Here is a 15,985-nt window from a genome sequence, read left to right as displayed (position 1 = left end):
GATCTCATTGTTTGGGTTTATTTACTTTGAGCTTACAAGTACATGTCAGGTTATTTCCATTATTTTAAAAGGCCCTTGAAGTTCCAATGGAAACCATGGATAATGACTGATAAGTTAGAGGAAGATTAGTGAGCCTGCCAAGATGTTGTAATACACAAGAACATCGCAGGAGTCTGAAATGACAGAGAAGAGAAGGGAAGGAAGGAAGTTATCAGGGAGCCAACAGCATCTGGAGGGAGGAGATCAGACAGTCCAGAATGAATGGAGAGGAAAAACAGATTAATAACAGGTTTTTACAAGATAATGCCATATTTACTGCTATTCATTGATTGCAGAACCCACGCTGGCTGACAGCAGTGACCATCCCAAGTTCCACAGCAATGCAGCAGACAGGATAGATATTTTTAAGTGGCCATATGATCTTATTATTATGTTTTGAAAGTTCATCAACTTGTTTTAAGAAACTGTAAGTCGCCAAAAATATTTCCTAACAGTTGGTGACTGTAATTCTCAAACCCAGCTATAAAATGCCCTTGTTGTTGCTAAAGCTTGGCCTTTGATGTGTGCCTAGGGTTTTCTTGGCTGCAGCAGATGTATGTCATTGATGCATCAGCATGTGTATCATCACTGCTGAACCACATTCAGTTTTTTGTTTGTTTGTTTGCTTGCCGGGGAGGTGATGAATTTATTAGCCAAAACTATTCCACTGTAAATTATACTTAATTGTAATTTTCTTATTCTTCTGCATCTGATTGTGGTAACTGTAAAAGACTAGAAGGAGTTATTGGCCAGACCATCAAATCTGAAATGAACTAAGCAAGTTGCTGTTCTGGAGCTCCAGTTATTTGAAAGAACCAGTGTGTCTTTCTGTCAATTTTTTTCCTTTTATGTGTGCAATGAGTCATGAAGACGGGCTGTTTCTGGCGTCTGCTCTCAGTGGTTATTGTCTAGAATACATACACCAATGTGTTCATTCAGTTATCCCCAGCTTTAGCTGCCTATATATATGAGAAGAGGAGTAGGCAAAGGAAAATTTGAGCAAAATAATTACATTTCTATTAACAGAGTCTTGGGTTTTGGAGGTTTTTTGGTTTTGTTTTTGAACCGGTATAATTACCCTGATGCTGAATGCTGCTGCTCTGCTTATATCAGCCTCTGATATGCCCCATTTTTTAAAGAAGCTAAGTTTCTGCTAATTTTGCAAACATTCTGCTTTGTTTGTTATCATGAATTATATAGTGTTCTCAGTGTACTTTACAGTTTATAAAACACAGACTGAGACAATCCTTGTCCTTACTTTTATGCTCAGAACTGTCTGATAGTTACTTGAGAGTATAAACATGTGTGCATATAAATAAACAGTTTCATCCTCCAGGATTTTAATGAAGATATCAGCTATTTGATACTTTTAAAAAAAAAGTGTCGGTTAATACTCTCCAGTTAATCTGAAAAATAAGCATCGCAGGTGGCAGAAGTAATTTAGAGATCAGTATTTTTTGGAAACTTGCTTGTCATTCTTCTGAAATGAGTTTGTGACAAAACTAAAGCTTTTCACCGCTGAATGCCCTGGTTGTGGTGATTTGGGATACATTTCCAAGATAGCATCATGGTCCAGCCTCCTCTAACAGACAAGGAGGAGTACAGACAAATCCCTGCCAGCAGAGCAGAGGGTCTCCCTCTGAAGACTGAGCAGAACGCCTTTGCAGAACCAATGAAGAGTAGATTTCAATGGGATTTATAAAATACCAGAAATCTGGCAGGCCTGATGAGGGTGGCATGTGAGTGCTGTCATCACTGAGATCCCTGGCTGGGCTTCCTAAACATGTGTAGCTGTACAAGGAAAAGCAATGCTTTGTTTGCATCTGGCTGCTTCATGAGCCTTTTCCTGCAATTAAGTACATTATTCGTATATTCATGTATTTGTTTTGCCTTGATCTGCTGGCATTAGCTGCATGTATGTGATATCTAGAGATCCTTTATGGCTATTTGTAAGATAGTTTTTTTCCCCAGGTATTTTTAAGAAGGGGCAGAATAGAAAAAAAATCGATGAGGGGAAGGTTAGCAGTGCCCATAGAAAAAGATAGCTAGAAGGCAGGGCTTAAGTGTACAAGGTACTTTGTCAAGAAGAGGTTAACAAATGTTTTGGCTAACTGTTTGATTTCCTGTGAAAGGGAGAAATCCCATACAAAAAGAGGGTAGACAAAAACAACTTGTTCTTAGAATTTAGAGCATTGCTACTGATTGAAAATTACTCTGCATACTGCGCTAGAAGTCTGCTGGATAACCTTTTGGTAACACTTCTACCTATTCAGCTTCTCCCCACATAATGTGATCATATGCGTATGTTCCCTGCGTAATCCTTTATTAGAAAAGGCAGCATTGCATCATCACTCTGTTGAAAGCGAGACCAAATAAACAGATATACCTGAAAGAACATCCCCATGTTCAGAAGCTGCAGAGATTTTGCACAACATGAATTTTGAGTTTGTTGATTTTGAGCTTTCCCTCATGCGTCTGTGAACGTGTGCATGCTTGCATCTGCATGCATGCAGTTGTGCATCATCAGCTGCTTGTGCATGCAGGTGTTTAAATGTGTCGCTCGTAAGTGAGGGAGGTGAGGTTGTGTGTGTGGAAATTCTTGTCTCCTACTCATGCAAGTGATTGAATCTGTCATCTCTACATGCAGCTGGTGATGCACAGTACTCCCCCCACCCCGAAAGCCCTAGCCATCCACGTCATGACCCATAGACACACCAGACTCTTTCTGCCTCTTTAAGAGGGAGTGTTTGCACAAGGTGCCAGAAGGAAATGAGAAGGGATTAAAGGGGAAGTTTAACTCAGTCTTCCTTCTCTCCTGTGGGTTTGGGGTTTTTTTTCCCCTTCTGTTAATATTTTTAGTGCACTGAAAACTCTTTTGCACAAAGGCCTACTTTTTAGGTCTTCATTTAGCTCCTGCAGATACAAGTTGTGCAGCAACATTTCTGTTAACAGTGTTTGATGTGGTTGCAATGGGCTCAGCATAAAGGCAATGCAGTGTTTATAGGCAAGGCGAGGCAATGTTTATAGGTAAAGGTAATATCTCTTCTAAGAACAATCAGTATAGTTGGAAGAAGTAGACAGGCTTTCAAGCACAAAAGCTACAAGGCACAGAAAAGGCTTTTCTTCTTTTTTGCAATTAAACTAGTTGATCTAGTAGGAAGAAAGTACTGGAAATACTGAAAGAGAAGTTTTTCAATGGGAATATAGGCTTGAGGGTGTATTGGAAGAAAAAGGTATGTTGCTGATGGGGAAGGTAAGACCAGAAATGTAGTGCAAAGTACAAAGAAGGAAACCAAATGGGGAAAATGGCAGAGAAAATGTAAAATGCTTATTTCGTAATAATTTCTGGAAGACTCATTTGAAGAACACATTGTAGCTGTAAAAATTTCTGATAGGTTCCCACAAAGAGGCCACTTTGTTTACTACCATGTAGAGTGCAGTTGCTTCAGTGTGGATGGAAACATAGAATGCAGTGTAGGAAAAGAAGTGAAGAGTCCTTCATCAGGTTATTTTGTGGGAGGAAATAGACTCTGAGGATCCAGCCTAGGATTTTATCATCCCTTAGCTTTCCACACTTGCAATGATGTAACAGAAAAAGAAGGAAAAAATGGAAATGGTGAGGCTAGAAGATGATTCTTGCTTACAAGCAATCAGGTTCACCCTAACACTACAAAGATACTTAGTCAGCCCAGGAGAAGGAGATTGAAGCAGACGTGCTAGTTTCACTAAGTATGGCACTCATCACACTTAACAGCCTTTTGCTTAAGAACCGCTAGTGCCTGTTTAACCCATGATGTCAGTTGTGGAAATTATGCCATACTTAGTTTGTGACTTTTTAGCTCATTCTTCATAATCTTCTTTCTGAACATGCAGCATAAACAACATGGAGAGAAGCCTTACTTTCAGATATCATAGATACCATAGCATGGATAATATCTAGCTCTTTTAATCCACAATGTCCATCCTGTCCCACAGTGTCCTACAGTTTTGAAACCTGTGAACGCTTTTCTTGTCATTCAGTTCATCGATGAGTATGGATGTTCTTTGTACCATTGGATACGTGCAGTGATGATTTCTGGTACTTTTACAAATACCTTTCATGCCAGGTACACACTACCAGCCCTCAACTTTGTCTTTTGGTAGCAATGGGATTGGGATAAAGACATTTTATTTTGGATACTAAGGCACAGCTGAGTCTTCAGAACATATCTAAGACCAGTTATAGTTAACATCAGGAGATTGCTTTTGGCACGTTGCTTACTTTTAGATCCTTACATCACTGCCAAAACTGAGGTATGCAGTTTCTGGAGTCTTTGGAAAGATATGACTGTGCAGAAAGGAAGAAAAATGAGCCAAGTTCTTGTGTCCCATTTGCCTCACACCACCCCCCGCCCCAACACATCTTTGCAGAATGACAGCTGCATTACATCCTCAGAAACACTTGAGTTGACCTGATAAAGACCAAAGGGAAGGCAAAGTTGTATTTGTACTTCTCTGGGACTTTCCCAGCATTGATTACTGATTCTCTCATCCCTCTGGCACTTCTGAGCAATGGTAGTCCCCTTGCTGCTGCCAGACTCTCTGTAAACAGTTGTTCAGACACTTTGTTTGAAGGTTGCCTCATAAAAAGGAGTCCCAATGTTCAATGTTTGAGTGCCCTCAGTTTCTGCTGGAGAACTCAGCATCGCCTGCTAGGGGCTCTTAGTAATTTTCTGGACTTGGACCAACATCTTCTCCTGTCTTTTTGCTAAATGTGTTGATCAGAAAGAAGGCAAAGAGCTTGTCATGCTGCTGTTCTCATCAGACAAATGTTATTGTGGGCGCTGCACTGTTGGCCTTTGAGAGGTCCAGCACTCCCTTGAAATAAATAGGCAGACTCTACATGTTGGACAGAATCTGGCCTTTTCAAGCCTGTTTTTCTGTTTAATTATGAAAAGCCTAATTTTATCATGATGACATAATTTCACACCTCCTTTGAAATATTTTTCTTTACATGTATTATACAGTTTCACCATTGTTTTATTCCAGCAGTGTTTGCTAGACGTCAGGTTGGTCTGGGCTGAGAAAATAGGAGGAAACAATGAGACATTGTCAGTTATTCATTTGGAGATGGATTTGGATGGTTAAAGAGAGGAATACATGAAGTCGCACAGCTGGCATGCCAAAAGTTACAAAGTGATGTTACCGTGTGGTATCTTGATTGGAGCTGACTTAATGTTGCATGGCATTCCAGCTTCCTGCAGCGCAAAACTGTCAACATGGTAATAACCAGGAAACCAGAAATCTGTTAGCAGCCAAAAGTCCGGTTGTTTTTGTCCTAGAGTTAGGGTAAATAATAGCAGGCCATGCTTGTATGGGAAGGCGCTCGCTGAATTGTTTAGATAGGAGGAACACTGTGGGCGCTTGAAATTCTAGGCATGCAGTGCTGTGTCTTGAAAGAGAGGGGCTGGGTTTCTTTTGTACAGGTATTTTTTTATTGCATGCTCAGTAGCAAGCTTTGCTGAAAGTTCTGACACAAATACAGCTGGCATCAAAGTTTGGATGTAAGCAGCATCGCCTGTTACACAAATCCATGTGTGGCGAAAATCGCCTGTTACACAAATCCACGATTCACACCAGGCTGTCTCTGCATGCCCCTAGGTTACCTGTATGGACAATAACTTTTTTTCTGTTTAATATGTGACTAGTAGCTGAAGTCAGAGGGAAGGCTGGAAGCATGAATAAGGCAATACCATACAGGTTAGTTATGAGTGAGCCATAAAATATCTTCAGTGTACAGACTACATGGTACAGGCTTTACTTTAGCATCTGAAACTATGCTCTAACCAGTGTAAGTATTACTGAAGAAGGTAAAACAGCCTCTTTTGGTGTTCCAGTTACTATGATCTCTTTACCACTTGTGTTGCAGAACAAGTTTTCAGGGCAGTCTTTCTATGGGATTTCTCTTAGGAAAGAATATGTGATGGCGTGTTTTGCTTGGGAGCATAAGCCGATTTCATTAGGGTGTTTTTATATCACCTTCCTATCCCCACGCACACTAAGAAAATTCTTTCTGAAAACGTGCCTGAATGTACATCTGCTGCATAGAGGTTTGAGCTGTAATAGTTTCTTCTGCTATTTTATAATGTTGATGGTCCATTTGAATAAAAAACAGATAAATGTTAACTTGTAGGCAATCACATTTGTTGTTTCTTGCAGGTTCTAAAATCTAAAGAATTATCATCACCAGGACAGCGCTACATCGACAGCAAAGTAGTTAAAACAAGAGCTGAAGGAGAATGGTTGTCTTTTGATGTCACTGAGGCTGTACATGAGTGGCTCCATCACAGAGGTGACAACAAGTGCTCTTTGCCTTCACTCCTGCCCCAACTGCTCCTCCATTAACTCAGCAGTATTTCAGGGTCATTCCATGTGTAAAAACCAACTCCACTTACTTTTATGTTTTGCAGACAGGAACCTTGGATTTAAGATAAGCTTACATTGTCCATGCTGCACCTTTGTGCCTTCCAATAATTATATCATCCCAAATAAAAGTGAGGAGCTTGAAGCCAGATTTGCAGGTAACAAAAAAAAACCCAAACTTTTTAAAATGTTGTGGTACTTACTCATTGAGGAGGGAAACAAAGAGCTGTTACTGCCTCTCTAAATGGCATTCAGCTGATTGAAAACTTGCTCATTTGAGTATCTTGATTCTCAGCTGGTAGGAAATGGTATTGAAGGCACAAGGGTAGAACTACATCAGCTGAACTATTCTCAAACCAGATGGCATGAATAAGCCATCTCATTCCATGCATGCAGCTTTGATGTCATTAAGTGTCTGTGTTACAGATTGCAGCATGCACACCGGATATCCATACAATTTTGGATGTAGGGAAGAGTGTTGCACAGCAGATCATCCGCTGTTGGATAGTCATGAGAAAACTTGCTGAATATTTTCAAAATAAACCCTTTGACTGCTGTCCATCCTAGCACTGTAACAGTTCAGGCTTAGTAGAGAAGGCTACTGCTGGTTAGTAGAATTAGGATGGTGTTTGGCACACACGTAAGCTGCTTGCAGTAGATATGTGTGTGAGCATGGTGTGTTTTATGAGTGTTAAACAATACTTGTTGTGGCAAATTTCCGAACTATAGGTAAGGCAACAGTTAGCTGCTTTGCTTATGGAAGCACCTTCCTTTGTCCTCACTGAGTATAGAGGATCCCAGTCTTTGTAAGTACCTGCACATATACTTCCAGCTCTTCAGGCACACTAAATATCTCCAGCTACTCTTTTTTTTTTTTCTTTTTTTTGGTCATATCAGTAATATTTTAAATGACTCTGAGTAATGGCATCAGTCACTTTGGGAAGAGCTGAATAATAGGTGCCAGACTTGTATAAACGTCCTACAGTGTTTTACTGCCAGTGCGTTTGTGGGTTGAAGAACCAGCAATGGTGTGCCTGTCTGTGTGCTCCTACTTCTGGCAGTGGAAGTGTGATTCTCAGGTGAAGTCAACAGAGCTACATTAGTTAACATTGATTATCTCTATATATCTACGTTGGCACGTAGAATTTATTGTAACATATTTGTATGTTAGTTACACAAAGTATTTTTTATGCTGGCAGTTAGCTTGGTAAAAACTTAAAGATTGGATTGAGTGGGCATTAAAAAATAAACAACAGTGTGTAGTTAGGGTTATGGATATATGTGCTTCTTATGGACAGCAGACAAGGTGATATAGAGTAAATATATCAAGGTCACATAAGCTCCCTTGTGTTTTTAAGCCATTAAAGTTTCAGTTTCAAAAAGGGAAATGTTATTTAACTGACTGTGCTATGTTTATCATTCACCAGTACATACAAAACTATGGCTATATTAGAACCAACCCAAATTCTGTTTATACAGTTCTCATTTATTAAAGTATATCATGATTTGGTTCATTTGTTTTCCAAGGATTTGGCTATATTCCTTGTCAAGTATTATTTTCTAACCATTGTTTCACTGCGTTGGAATTTTTTCTCTAAGTAAATACTTACAGTACATGTACTGTACATATGATTAAAGCCATTGTGTGTATTTAAAAAATTGTTAGTATGATATTTGGTCGCTGTAATTGCAAATGTTACAAAAAGAAAAGTGTATCTTTTTCTCTTTTGATAGTAGTATCTGGTTCAGTAGGTTAATTTTCAAAAGGGTCTTAGCAACAGGCTAACACGAACTGTTTGGACTCCTAGGAAAGGCTAATATCTTGAGTCTTTTGCCTGTGCTATTGCCATGATAAGAAGCTAGTAAGGCAGTTAGCGTTTCAAGAGAAAATACAAAATGTGAGGTCAAGAACTTGCGAGTTCAAGAAGTATTTTGATCAACGTCCTTGCCATGCCCGTACAAAAGAAGGGGCTAGAATAACTGACTTTCTGAGAAAAATTAGCAGATTTACATAAACGGGCAATGGGAGACAGAGAATTTACAAGCATTAGAAAGAGGTAAATGTGATAGAGAAAACTCATGGGATGGAAGTAAGCAATGGGAAATACAGGTGAAGTATCCAGAGCAGCTTTTATGGTGTTACAAGATTTTAAAAGGTACATAGCTGTTAAAAGATGGGAATACTGCCCTAAGTGAAGTGACAAAAGCATCACTGCTTGGGGCATTTGAAACTAAGCAATGCCAATGCAGCGACTGAAGTAATCCTTTCTGCTACTCATTTCAACAGTTCTGGTAAATGTACTGAAATGCCATTAAATGGCTGTGACTGTGGGAGGGCTGATACAGTAGATAACATGGGAACTGTGAATATCTTAGGGATCTTGGGTTGAAATTTGCCCCCACTTCCCCAGTAAACATGCTCAGCTGACACCATCATTGCCCAGTTTCTGAGAGAATTTTTTTAAAGAGATGGTTTATTTAATTTGTAAAGAAAAAGCAACACAATGTTTATCACCAAAATGTATTTTTTGAAGGTATTGATGACTACACATATTCCAGTGGTGATGTGAAAGCTTTAAAGTCCAATAGGAAAAAATACAGTGGGAAGACCCCACATCTTCTGCTAATGTTATTACCCTCCTACAGACTTGAGTCGCAACAGCCCAGTCGGCGGAAGAAGCGTGCTCTAGATGCTGCCTATTGTTTTAGGTAACTATGCATCCATATTCAGCATACTTACATAGTGGTAGCAGCCCATGAGCTGTAATGCAGTTGCTTATCATGTTTCTTTACAGTTGGCATTTATACAGAGCGCAGACCCACGAGGTCTGTGTGCAGCAGGTATCTGCCCAGCAGTCTCCAATCCCGCAGAGACAGTGGCAAATGAGGAAGGTTGTGGCTTTAGCAAGCAGGAGCTGAGTTCCATCTGGGATGATTCCCAGACCCATCAGCCCCATAATTACAGCCAAATTATCACCTCCACTGTGCTCACCTGCTCAGAGAAGCCACTCAGTAGGACCTGGAGAAAAATACTTACTAGTCCTCTAGGAAAACCATTAGCTTTGTCTGTATAAGCAAGTCCTGCCATGTCTAAGCATCTGATTTCAGTTACAGTATAAGCTACTATTGATGTGATTTGGTTGTGGATTTTTGGGATTCGGACTTGCCTGCCTGTAAAGCATCATTCAGGGAGCAAGCAACTGGATTATTTGTATTCCCTATGTTGTCTTTGTTATGACCAATGTGTTTGTCTGTATTTTATTTCCCAGGAACGTGCAGGATAATTGCTGTCTGCGTCCACTTTATATTGACTTCAAGAGGGATCTTGGCTGGAAATGGATTCATGAACCTAAAGGATATCATGCTAATTTCTGTGCAGGAGCCTGCCCATATTTATGGAGCTCAGATACTCAGCACAGCAGAGTAAGTAATGATTTTGCTAATTTTCAGCTTCTATTTTATAACTGCAGGGTGAAATATGTTTCTAGGACTGACATCAGCACCAATGCCCAAAGCTTGTATTTATTACCTCAATAACTAAGGATGATGAAATGTGGCCCTATAGAGGGACTCGCACGTGGCCTCAAGCAGTTAAGCAGTAGGAATGTATTGGCCCAGAGATTTTTTTTTTTAAAATGTGTTCATTGATAAGACATATGGATGGATTGAATGTTTTTTGTGAGTATGAGCTTGGTGTAGCTTTGAGAGGCTGCCTGGGAAGGGACCTTTCATTATAGAGCATGAGTGGAAGACGGCACAATGAGTTTGGTCAGCAAAGGCACTGAGGGAGGCACTGTCAGAGTAACAAAAGGGCTGAGTCGTACCACATGATTGTCACCTACTTTTATGACCTGCCGTTTTTCATTTTTCATTGTTACTGATATGCTACCGTGCTGAATTTCATGAAAATGTACTGATAGATGTGCTTCTTTTACTTCAAAAGATGTATTCATTCTTGTACTTTGAAAATTTATATGCAAAGGAGGAACCTGGTGTCTGGGATGCCAAAGAACCGATAGTCGTCTGAGATGGGACTTTTTATTTTAGGGATTAGATGTGGTATTTTAACCAACTGCCTTAGGATGAGTAGTATTCTGCTGTGAAGTGCTTATTTCTCTCAACTGTCAATAAGGATGTCTAGACAGTAAATGCAAGAGGCAGACATTTGCATCGCAGTTGTCATAAAGTAAGAATTTCACCCTCGGGTCCATACTAAGAATGATGTCTCCCCTTTCTCAAGCCTCCCTTAAAATACCAGATCAGTGTCAGCCAGCAGGGAGAACTCTTCATGTCCAAGGGGCAGCTTGCTTTCCCTTTGGTCTGTAAAGCTATGATAGCATGTTCTTCCTGAACTTACAGACCCAGGTATAGATACCCTTTGTAGCTGTCACCGGCTGTGGCATTGTACTATTAGCAATGTCGGCAGGCAGAGGTATAAATAAGGTAAGTATGTTTCCGTGCTGGTGTGGAGTAGTAGTGTACACATTTTGGAGCAGCACTTGTTTTTAAAGGAAAGAGGAAGAATAACTGTCATGGTCACAAATATGTGGTTTGGATAGTTGCCCAAGGAGTCAGAAGTTGCTTAATAAAGTAGTTAGTGTTGCTGTCCTGAAGAGATCTTCTGTCTCTCTAAGCTGCAAATATTGTGTTGAAGTTCTAGGAAAAGGTCACTTGGTGTTTGGCTAACACATTAATGGCATCCTCAGAAATACCTATGCATCATCAGCGGGTAACCCTACATACCTCTCTTGCAGAGAACCATGCATATGAATCCAACGTGACATGAAGTACCAGCGCTGCTAACTTCACCACAGCTGATTCTCAACAGGAGTAACTGCAGCTTGAGTCCTGGTGCTTGCAGGGTGGCGTTAATGGACTTAGTAAAACGTAGCCAGAGAGGAAAAGCAGAGGAGGGCTTATGCTCTGAAGGGCTCTCTTCTCCCTTTGGTGCACTTGTAACGCCAAAATCCTGTAAAAGCAAATGGCAATCTGAAGAGACAGATAAAAACCTTTCAGTTTCTTCTTCCCATATCAATGCAGTGTGTGTGTTGATTCAAAGGGCTACGCTTTCAAGGCAGGCTCCAGGCGTGTACCTGTTTTGAGGTTTAAGACTGTATGGATAAAACCTTAGGAAACTCAGGCAGATTGTAACACCAGATTGAACTGGAGAAGCATAAAAAATACTAAAATCCGGGAATCTTCGTACTGCTTTCAGTAGGCTTTCTCTCAGGCACTGTGGGAGGAAGCGATGCAGAAAGGAATTTGCTCTGCAGTAGCAGGAAGGCAGAGGTAGCTGTCTTAATCCCTCTTTTTTCCTTTCTCCTTCTAGGTACTCAGCTTGTATAACACCATAAATCCAGAAGCTTCTGCCTCTCCGTGCTGCGTGTCCCAGGATTTGGAACCCCTCACCATCCTCTACTACATTGGCAAAACACCCAAAATCGAACAGCTGTCCAACATGATCGTAAAGTCTTGCAAGTGCAGCTAAAGGTTACCCCTGAAACAGCATGACGTGTGTGTATTAAAAAAAATAACCAAGGAAAAAAAGAAAGAGAGAGCGAGAAGGAAAGAAAGAAAAAAGAAAACCAAGGTTCATCAGTGTTAAAAGAAAAAAAAAAAGAAGAAAAAAAAGCGGTACTAGTCTGAACTGTTTGAAAGTTTGTTTTGTTTTTTTTTTTTAAACTGGCATCTGAAGCAAAACATTGAAGGCCTTTATCCTACATTTCACCTACACATAGTGTGAGATAGACAAGAAGCAAAGTTAAAGAAAAAAAAAACCTTTTAAAAAATAAACACTGGAAGAAATTTGTTAGTGTTACTATGTGAAAGGAAAAAAACAGGAAAATCCCATGAAGTGGAGTTGCTGTATCTGTCCCGTGCCTTACTTGATCTCTCTGTATTGTTACGCAATAGGCATCCTACCCATTCCTCTTAGTTGTAGAGTTAACAGTGCGTTATTTATTTGTGTGTAAAAACTATCAAATGAACATTTCTGTATCGCCATTGGAAAAAAGAAAACCAGCCAATGTGGACAAAGTGGAGACCAAATAAGCTGCCAGAAATACATATAAAGCCTAAAGGAACACAAGCTCAAAAGAATCAGAAAAGTAATGGTTAGTTTAGTTCGAGTAAAATAGAAAACAGTTGTTACATTATTGAGAAACTCTGCCTTTAAAATACCTTATTTTTCATGCCAGCTGCCTAGAGAGGCTTCTTGTAAGGTCTCAAACCCTTGTTTTAAATACTGAATAATTTACTAATAAAGGACACTCTGTTTCAGTCTCAAAGACAAGTCTATAAGATTTTTTTTTTTTTTACTGTAAATGATTTAAAATGTCAGTTTAGTAAACCAGTGAAATATTTAACATGTACTGGTCTAATCTTCAGACCTTAATATGTTGCTGTATAGCTATGCTATGGGATTTTTTTGTTCTTTTGGTATATGTAACCATACCTAGAGTATTACAATAGGTGGGTAGTAAAAGCCAGCTTAATTGGAAACATATCTGTAGATCTCTATTTGTAAACTATTAAAAAATTAAGTACTTTATGTGTAATGTGTAAATTTTCACCATATTTTTGTACTCTGTAATACTGTCAGCTCTCATGAGTTTGAATTTGAATTTGGGGCTCTTTTTGATCACTCAGAATCATGTGTTTCCCTCTAGCTGGCCAGTATGAGTAGAGTCCCTATATTTTGACTTGCACTACAAATACATGTTTTATAATAATTGCTATACATGTGCTTTGTATATTGTTCATCATTATGACATAAGCTACCTGACTCCATTTGTTTTTCTGTTTTCTAAAAAGGATGGATTAAAGCGATCTCTCCTCCCTTCCTCCCCTCCCTCGGTTGTCGCCATTTGTAACACTTGAATCGCGATGCGGTTCGGATTCCTAGACCTTTTTTATTTCCTTTTGGCTATAGACATTCAAACAGATGGGCAGGGAGCGAGGTGTTGCAAGAAGAGATGTCCCAGCCTGGCTGAGGCGAGGCAAACCCTTGCAGAGAATGACATTCACCACTGTGCAGAAGGCTGGTAGGAAGCGTCTGCTGCGGCAACACGCCGAATGGGGCGTGAGCGGGATCGGTTTGTGGTCAGAGGCCGTGCGTTGGCCTTGCACGCAGCCGGGACTTGCACCCACAGTTAGTCCGTGGGACCGATCCTGCTCCTATTGCAGGTAACAGAGGTTTGCCTTTAACTTCTGCAGCGGCACGGCAGGCCACTTTAGGCTGTTGGGGTGCGTGTGAGGATTTGCAGGATCAGACCCTTGATTTTTGCGAGTTTGCCAATTTTTTTTCAATCGAGTTCACATTAAAGCTTCTTTCAAAAAAAGAAAAGGAAAAAGCAACTTGGGGTTCCTAGGATCTTGTTGTTATTACACGTTTAAATATTGTAGAGGGAGTGAAAAAAAAAATTCCACGTCACATACTTCACTTAAAAAAAGCCCCAACCTAAATTAGCAAAAAAGTCATGAAGAAGGCGCATTCACTTCATTTCACATGATGAATGGTTTTGCACAGCAAAGCTGGAAAACTGCGTTAGAAACGTACTACTTGGATGAGAAGGACATTTTCTGTCATTGACCTGAGCGGTGTCGGGAGGATGTTGTCAGCTCCAGTTTTGAGAAGTGCAATTTCTTTGGCTTCAGCAGAACACTGATGCAAAGCTGAAGTACCGCAGCGGCTTGCACATGCAGCTCCTCGGGACTTCGGTAGAGCCTGTGCTTATTGCCTAGATGGAAACGTAGCCCCACAGATGATCTAATCCCACCCGTTGACTCAGCGCAGAGGAGGAGGTATGTTAGACTTCTGATTTATTTAGTGAGTTGAGATGAACAAGTGAAAAATCTATCCTGCTAACACTTGCTTGAGCCAGACTTACTCCAGTGAGAAGATGCACTGAACTCAGTGAAACTCCTCAGGGTAGTAAATACTCTGGATTTTGCTGTATACAGCAGCAAAATTAGTTTTATCAGGTTCAGTATGAGAACTGTATTTTTGTTGGACGGGAAAGGAGACAAGGATGAACACATTTTACAAAACTTAAAAACATTTTTGCAGTTCTCTGCTATGAGAATGCAGCTCAAAACTGGTTTTGAAGCTTTGAAGAAGTGGAATAGGAGATAGCATAGTTGTCCAACTATACTCACTATGCGCTGGACGCAGCTGAAAATTTCGGTTTGGGTTTGGAGTTTTTCTCTAAATTTAAGTATAAAACCTTATTTCTGTAAGTCATTACCCCAAGATCAAATACTTTTTAACTTTTTCTTTTCCTCAAAATGCACTGATAGTATTTGAAATACTCTATTATAAAGCTCCTACAATTTTTTTGTTTGTTTATTAGGCATGTTATTTCCCTTTAATTACCAAGGATGTTAGGCCTGATCCTACAATGTGCAGAACTCATGGGTGAAATTCCCCTCTACAGAGTGGGGTAATGTGAGTCCTAAGCACCGCTCAGGTCTGATGTAAATCCCCCTCGAACGATGTTTAGATGGGTCTGCAACAGCTCAAGGACGTTGCGCCAGAGGCCTTATCACGACGAGGTAATTGCCACTGTCTGAGCAAAGTCCCTGAGAACTGGTGGGAAACGTTCAGCACCTTGAAAGATCAGACCCAAGGGGTTGACTGGGGCTGAGGGGGAATCTTAGCACTTAGCTGGGTGGGGTAGGACAGCATTTTTTATGTGTTTAGCATCAATACAATTGTATGGTTGGCATGATTTAAAGGAGGAAAAAAAGGAACGTAAAGGACAGCTGTGTTGTACTTTGGTGATCGATTACTCTGTATTTTAACACATTGTATGTCTGTTTTTGTGGTGCTCTAGTGGTAAATAAATTATTTCAATTATATGCTGGTGTTGCGTTCGTATGGCAGCGTTCTTCTGGCATAGGTGATTCCTCAGCTCTGGCTCAGCTTAATCCCTGCAAAGCCTGATTAGGTGTGTGATTTTAGTGTGTGTGACCTTGACGCGGTCCGGCACAGGCTGAGGTGAAGAACAACCATCCAGGGTGAGCGTGAATCAAGTCTGCTCTGAGGATTGCTTTCCCCTCAGCCACTGCAGTATATGTCTTGGTTTGTAGACAAGAACTGGCTTCTGGTTGACTGCTCCGAGCAGCAGCGCTGTCCCGTGTGTGTGCAGGACAGGTACTGCCCTGGGCAGGAGCGGTGTTACCCCACAGCCCCACTGTGCCTGATCCCTCACCAGAACCATGCCCTGGCAGCCCTGTTACTGCAGGCACCAGTTTTGAGGGCTTTCCTCTGTGGCAGAGAATCTTAAAGTAGTTTCTTCCTAATTTCTGTAGTGCTGTGGGAGGTGAGAAGGTGATCTGTTTCATGATGCCCATACACTAAATGGTCCCACGCCATTGCGTCCTTCAGTAGAGCTCAGTGAAACTGTTGGGTTTGTATGTTGTACAAAATAGTCTACAATGGGATGAGATGGGGTATTGGAGGAGAGGCAACAGACACAAGTTGGAACATGGCAAATTCTGGCTTTGTGAAAGGAAAATATTTTTACAGTGGAGGTGGCCAAAC

At 40.6% G+C, this 15,985-nt stretch overlaps 1 protein-coding gene across 2 annotated transcripts in view; it reads left to right on the top strand.

The window, feature by feature from the left end:
• Positions 1 to 15,300, top strand: part of TGFB2 (transforming growth factor beta 2) — a 66,388-nt gene extending 51,088 nt beyond the window's left edge. For both annotated transcript variants that reach the window (XM_050894425.1, XM_050894424.1), the window contains 5 exons: positions 6,238 to 6,370; positions 6,489 to 6,599; positions 8,976 to 9,150; positions 9,711 to 9,864; positions 11,771 to 15,300. In XM_050894425.1, coding sequence (XP_050750382.1) covers positions 6,238 to 6,370; positions 6,489 to 6,599; positions 8,976 to 9,150; positions 9,711 to 9,864; positions 11,771 to 11,929 — 732 coding nt within the window. In that variant the 3' untranslated portion in view covers positions 11,930 to 15,300. The remainder of the gene's footprint in view (positions 1 to 6,237; positions 6,371 to 6,488; positions 6,600 to 8,975; positions 9,151 to 9,710; positions 9,865 to 11,770) is intronic.
• Positions 15,301 to 15,985: the final 685 nt, after the last annotated feature.

Source organism: Gymnogyps californianus, chromosome 3 (assembly GCF_018139145.2).
Source record: "Gymnogyps californianus isolate 813 chromosome 3, ASM1813914v2, whole genome shotgun sequence".
Classification (NCBI taxonomy): Eukaryota; Metazoa; Chordata; class Aves; order Accipitriformes; family Cathartidae; genus Gymnogyps; species Gymnogyps californianus.
The sequence above is the reverse complement of the archived record's forward strand: the minus strand, read 5'-3'. Positions and strand labels throughout refer to the sequence as shown.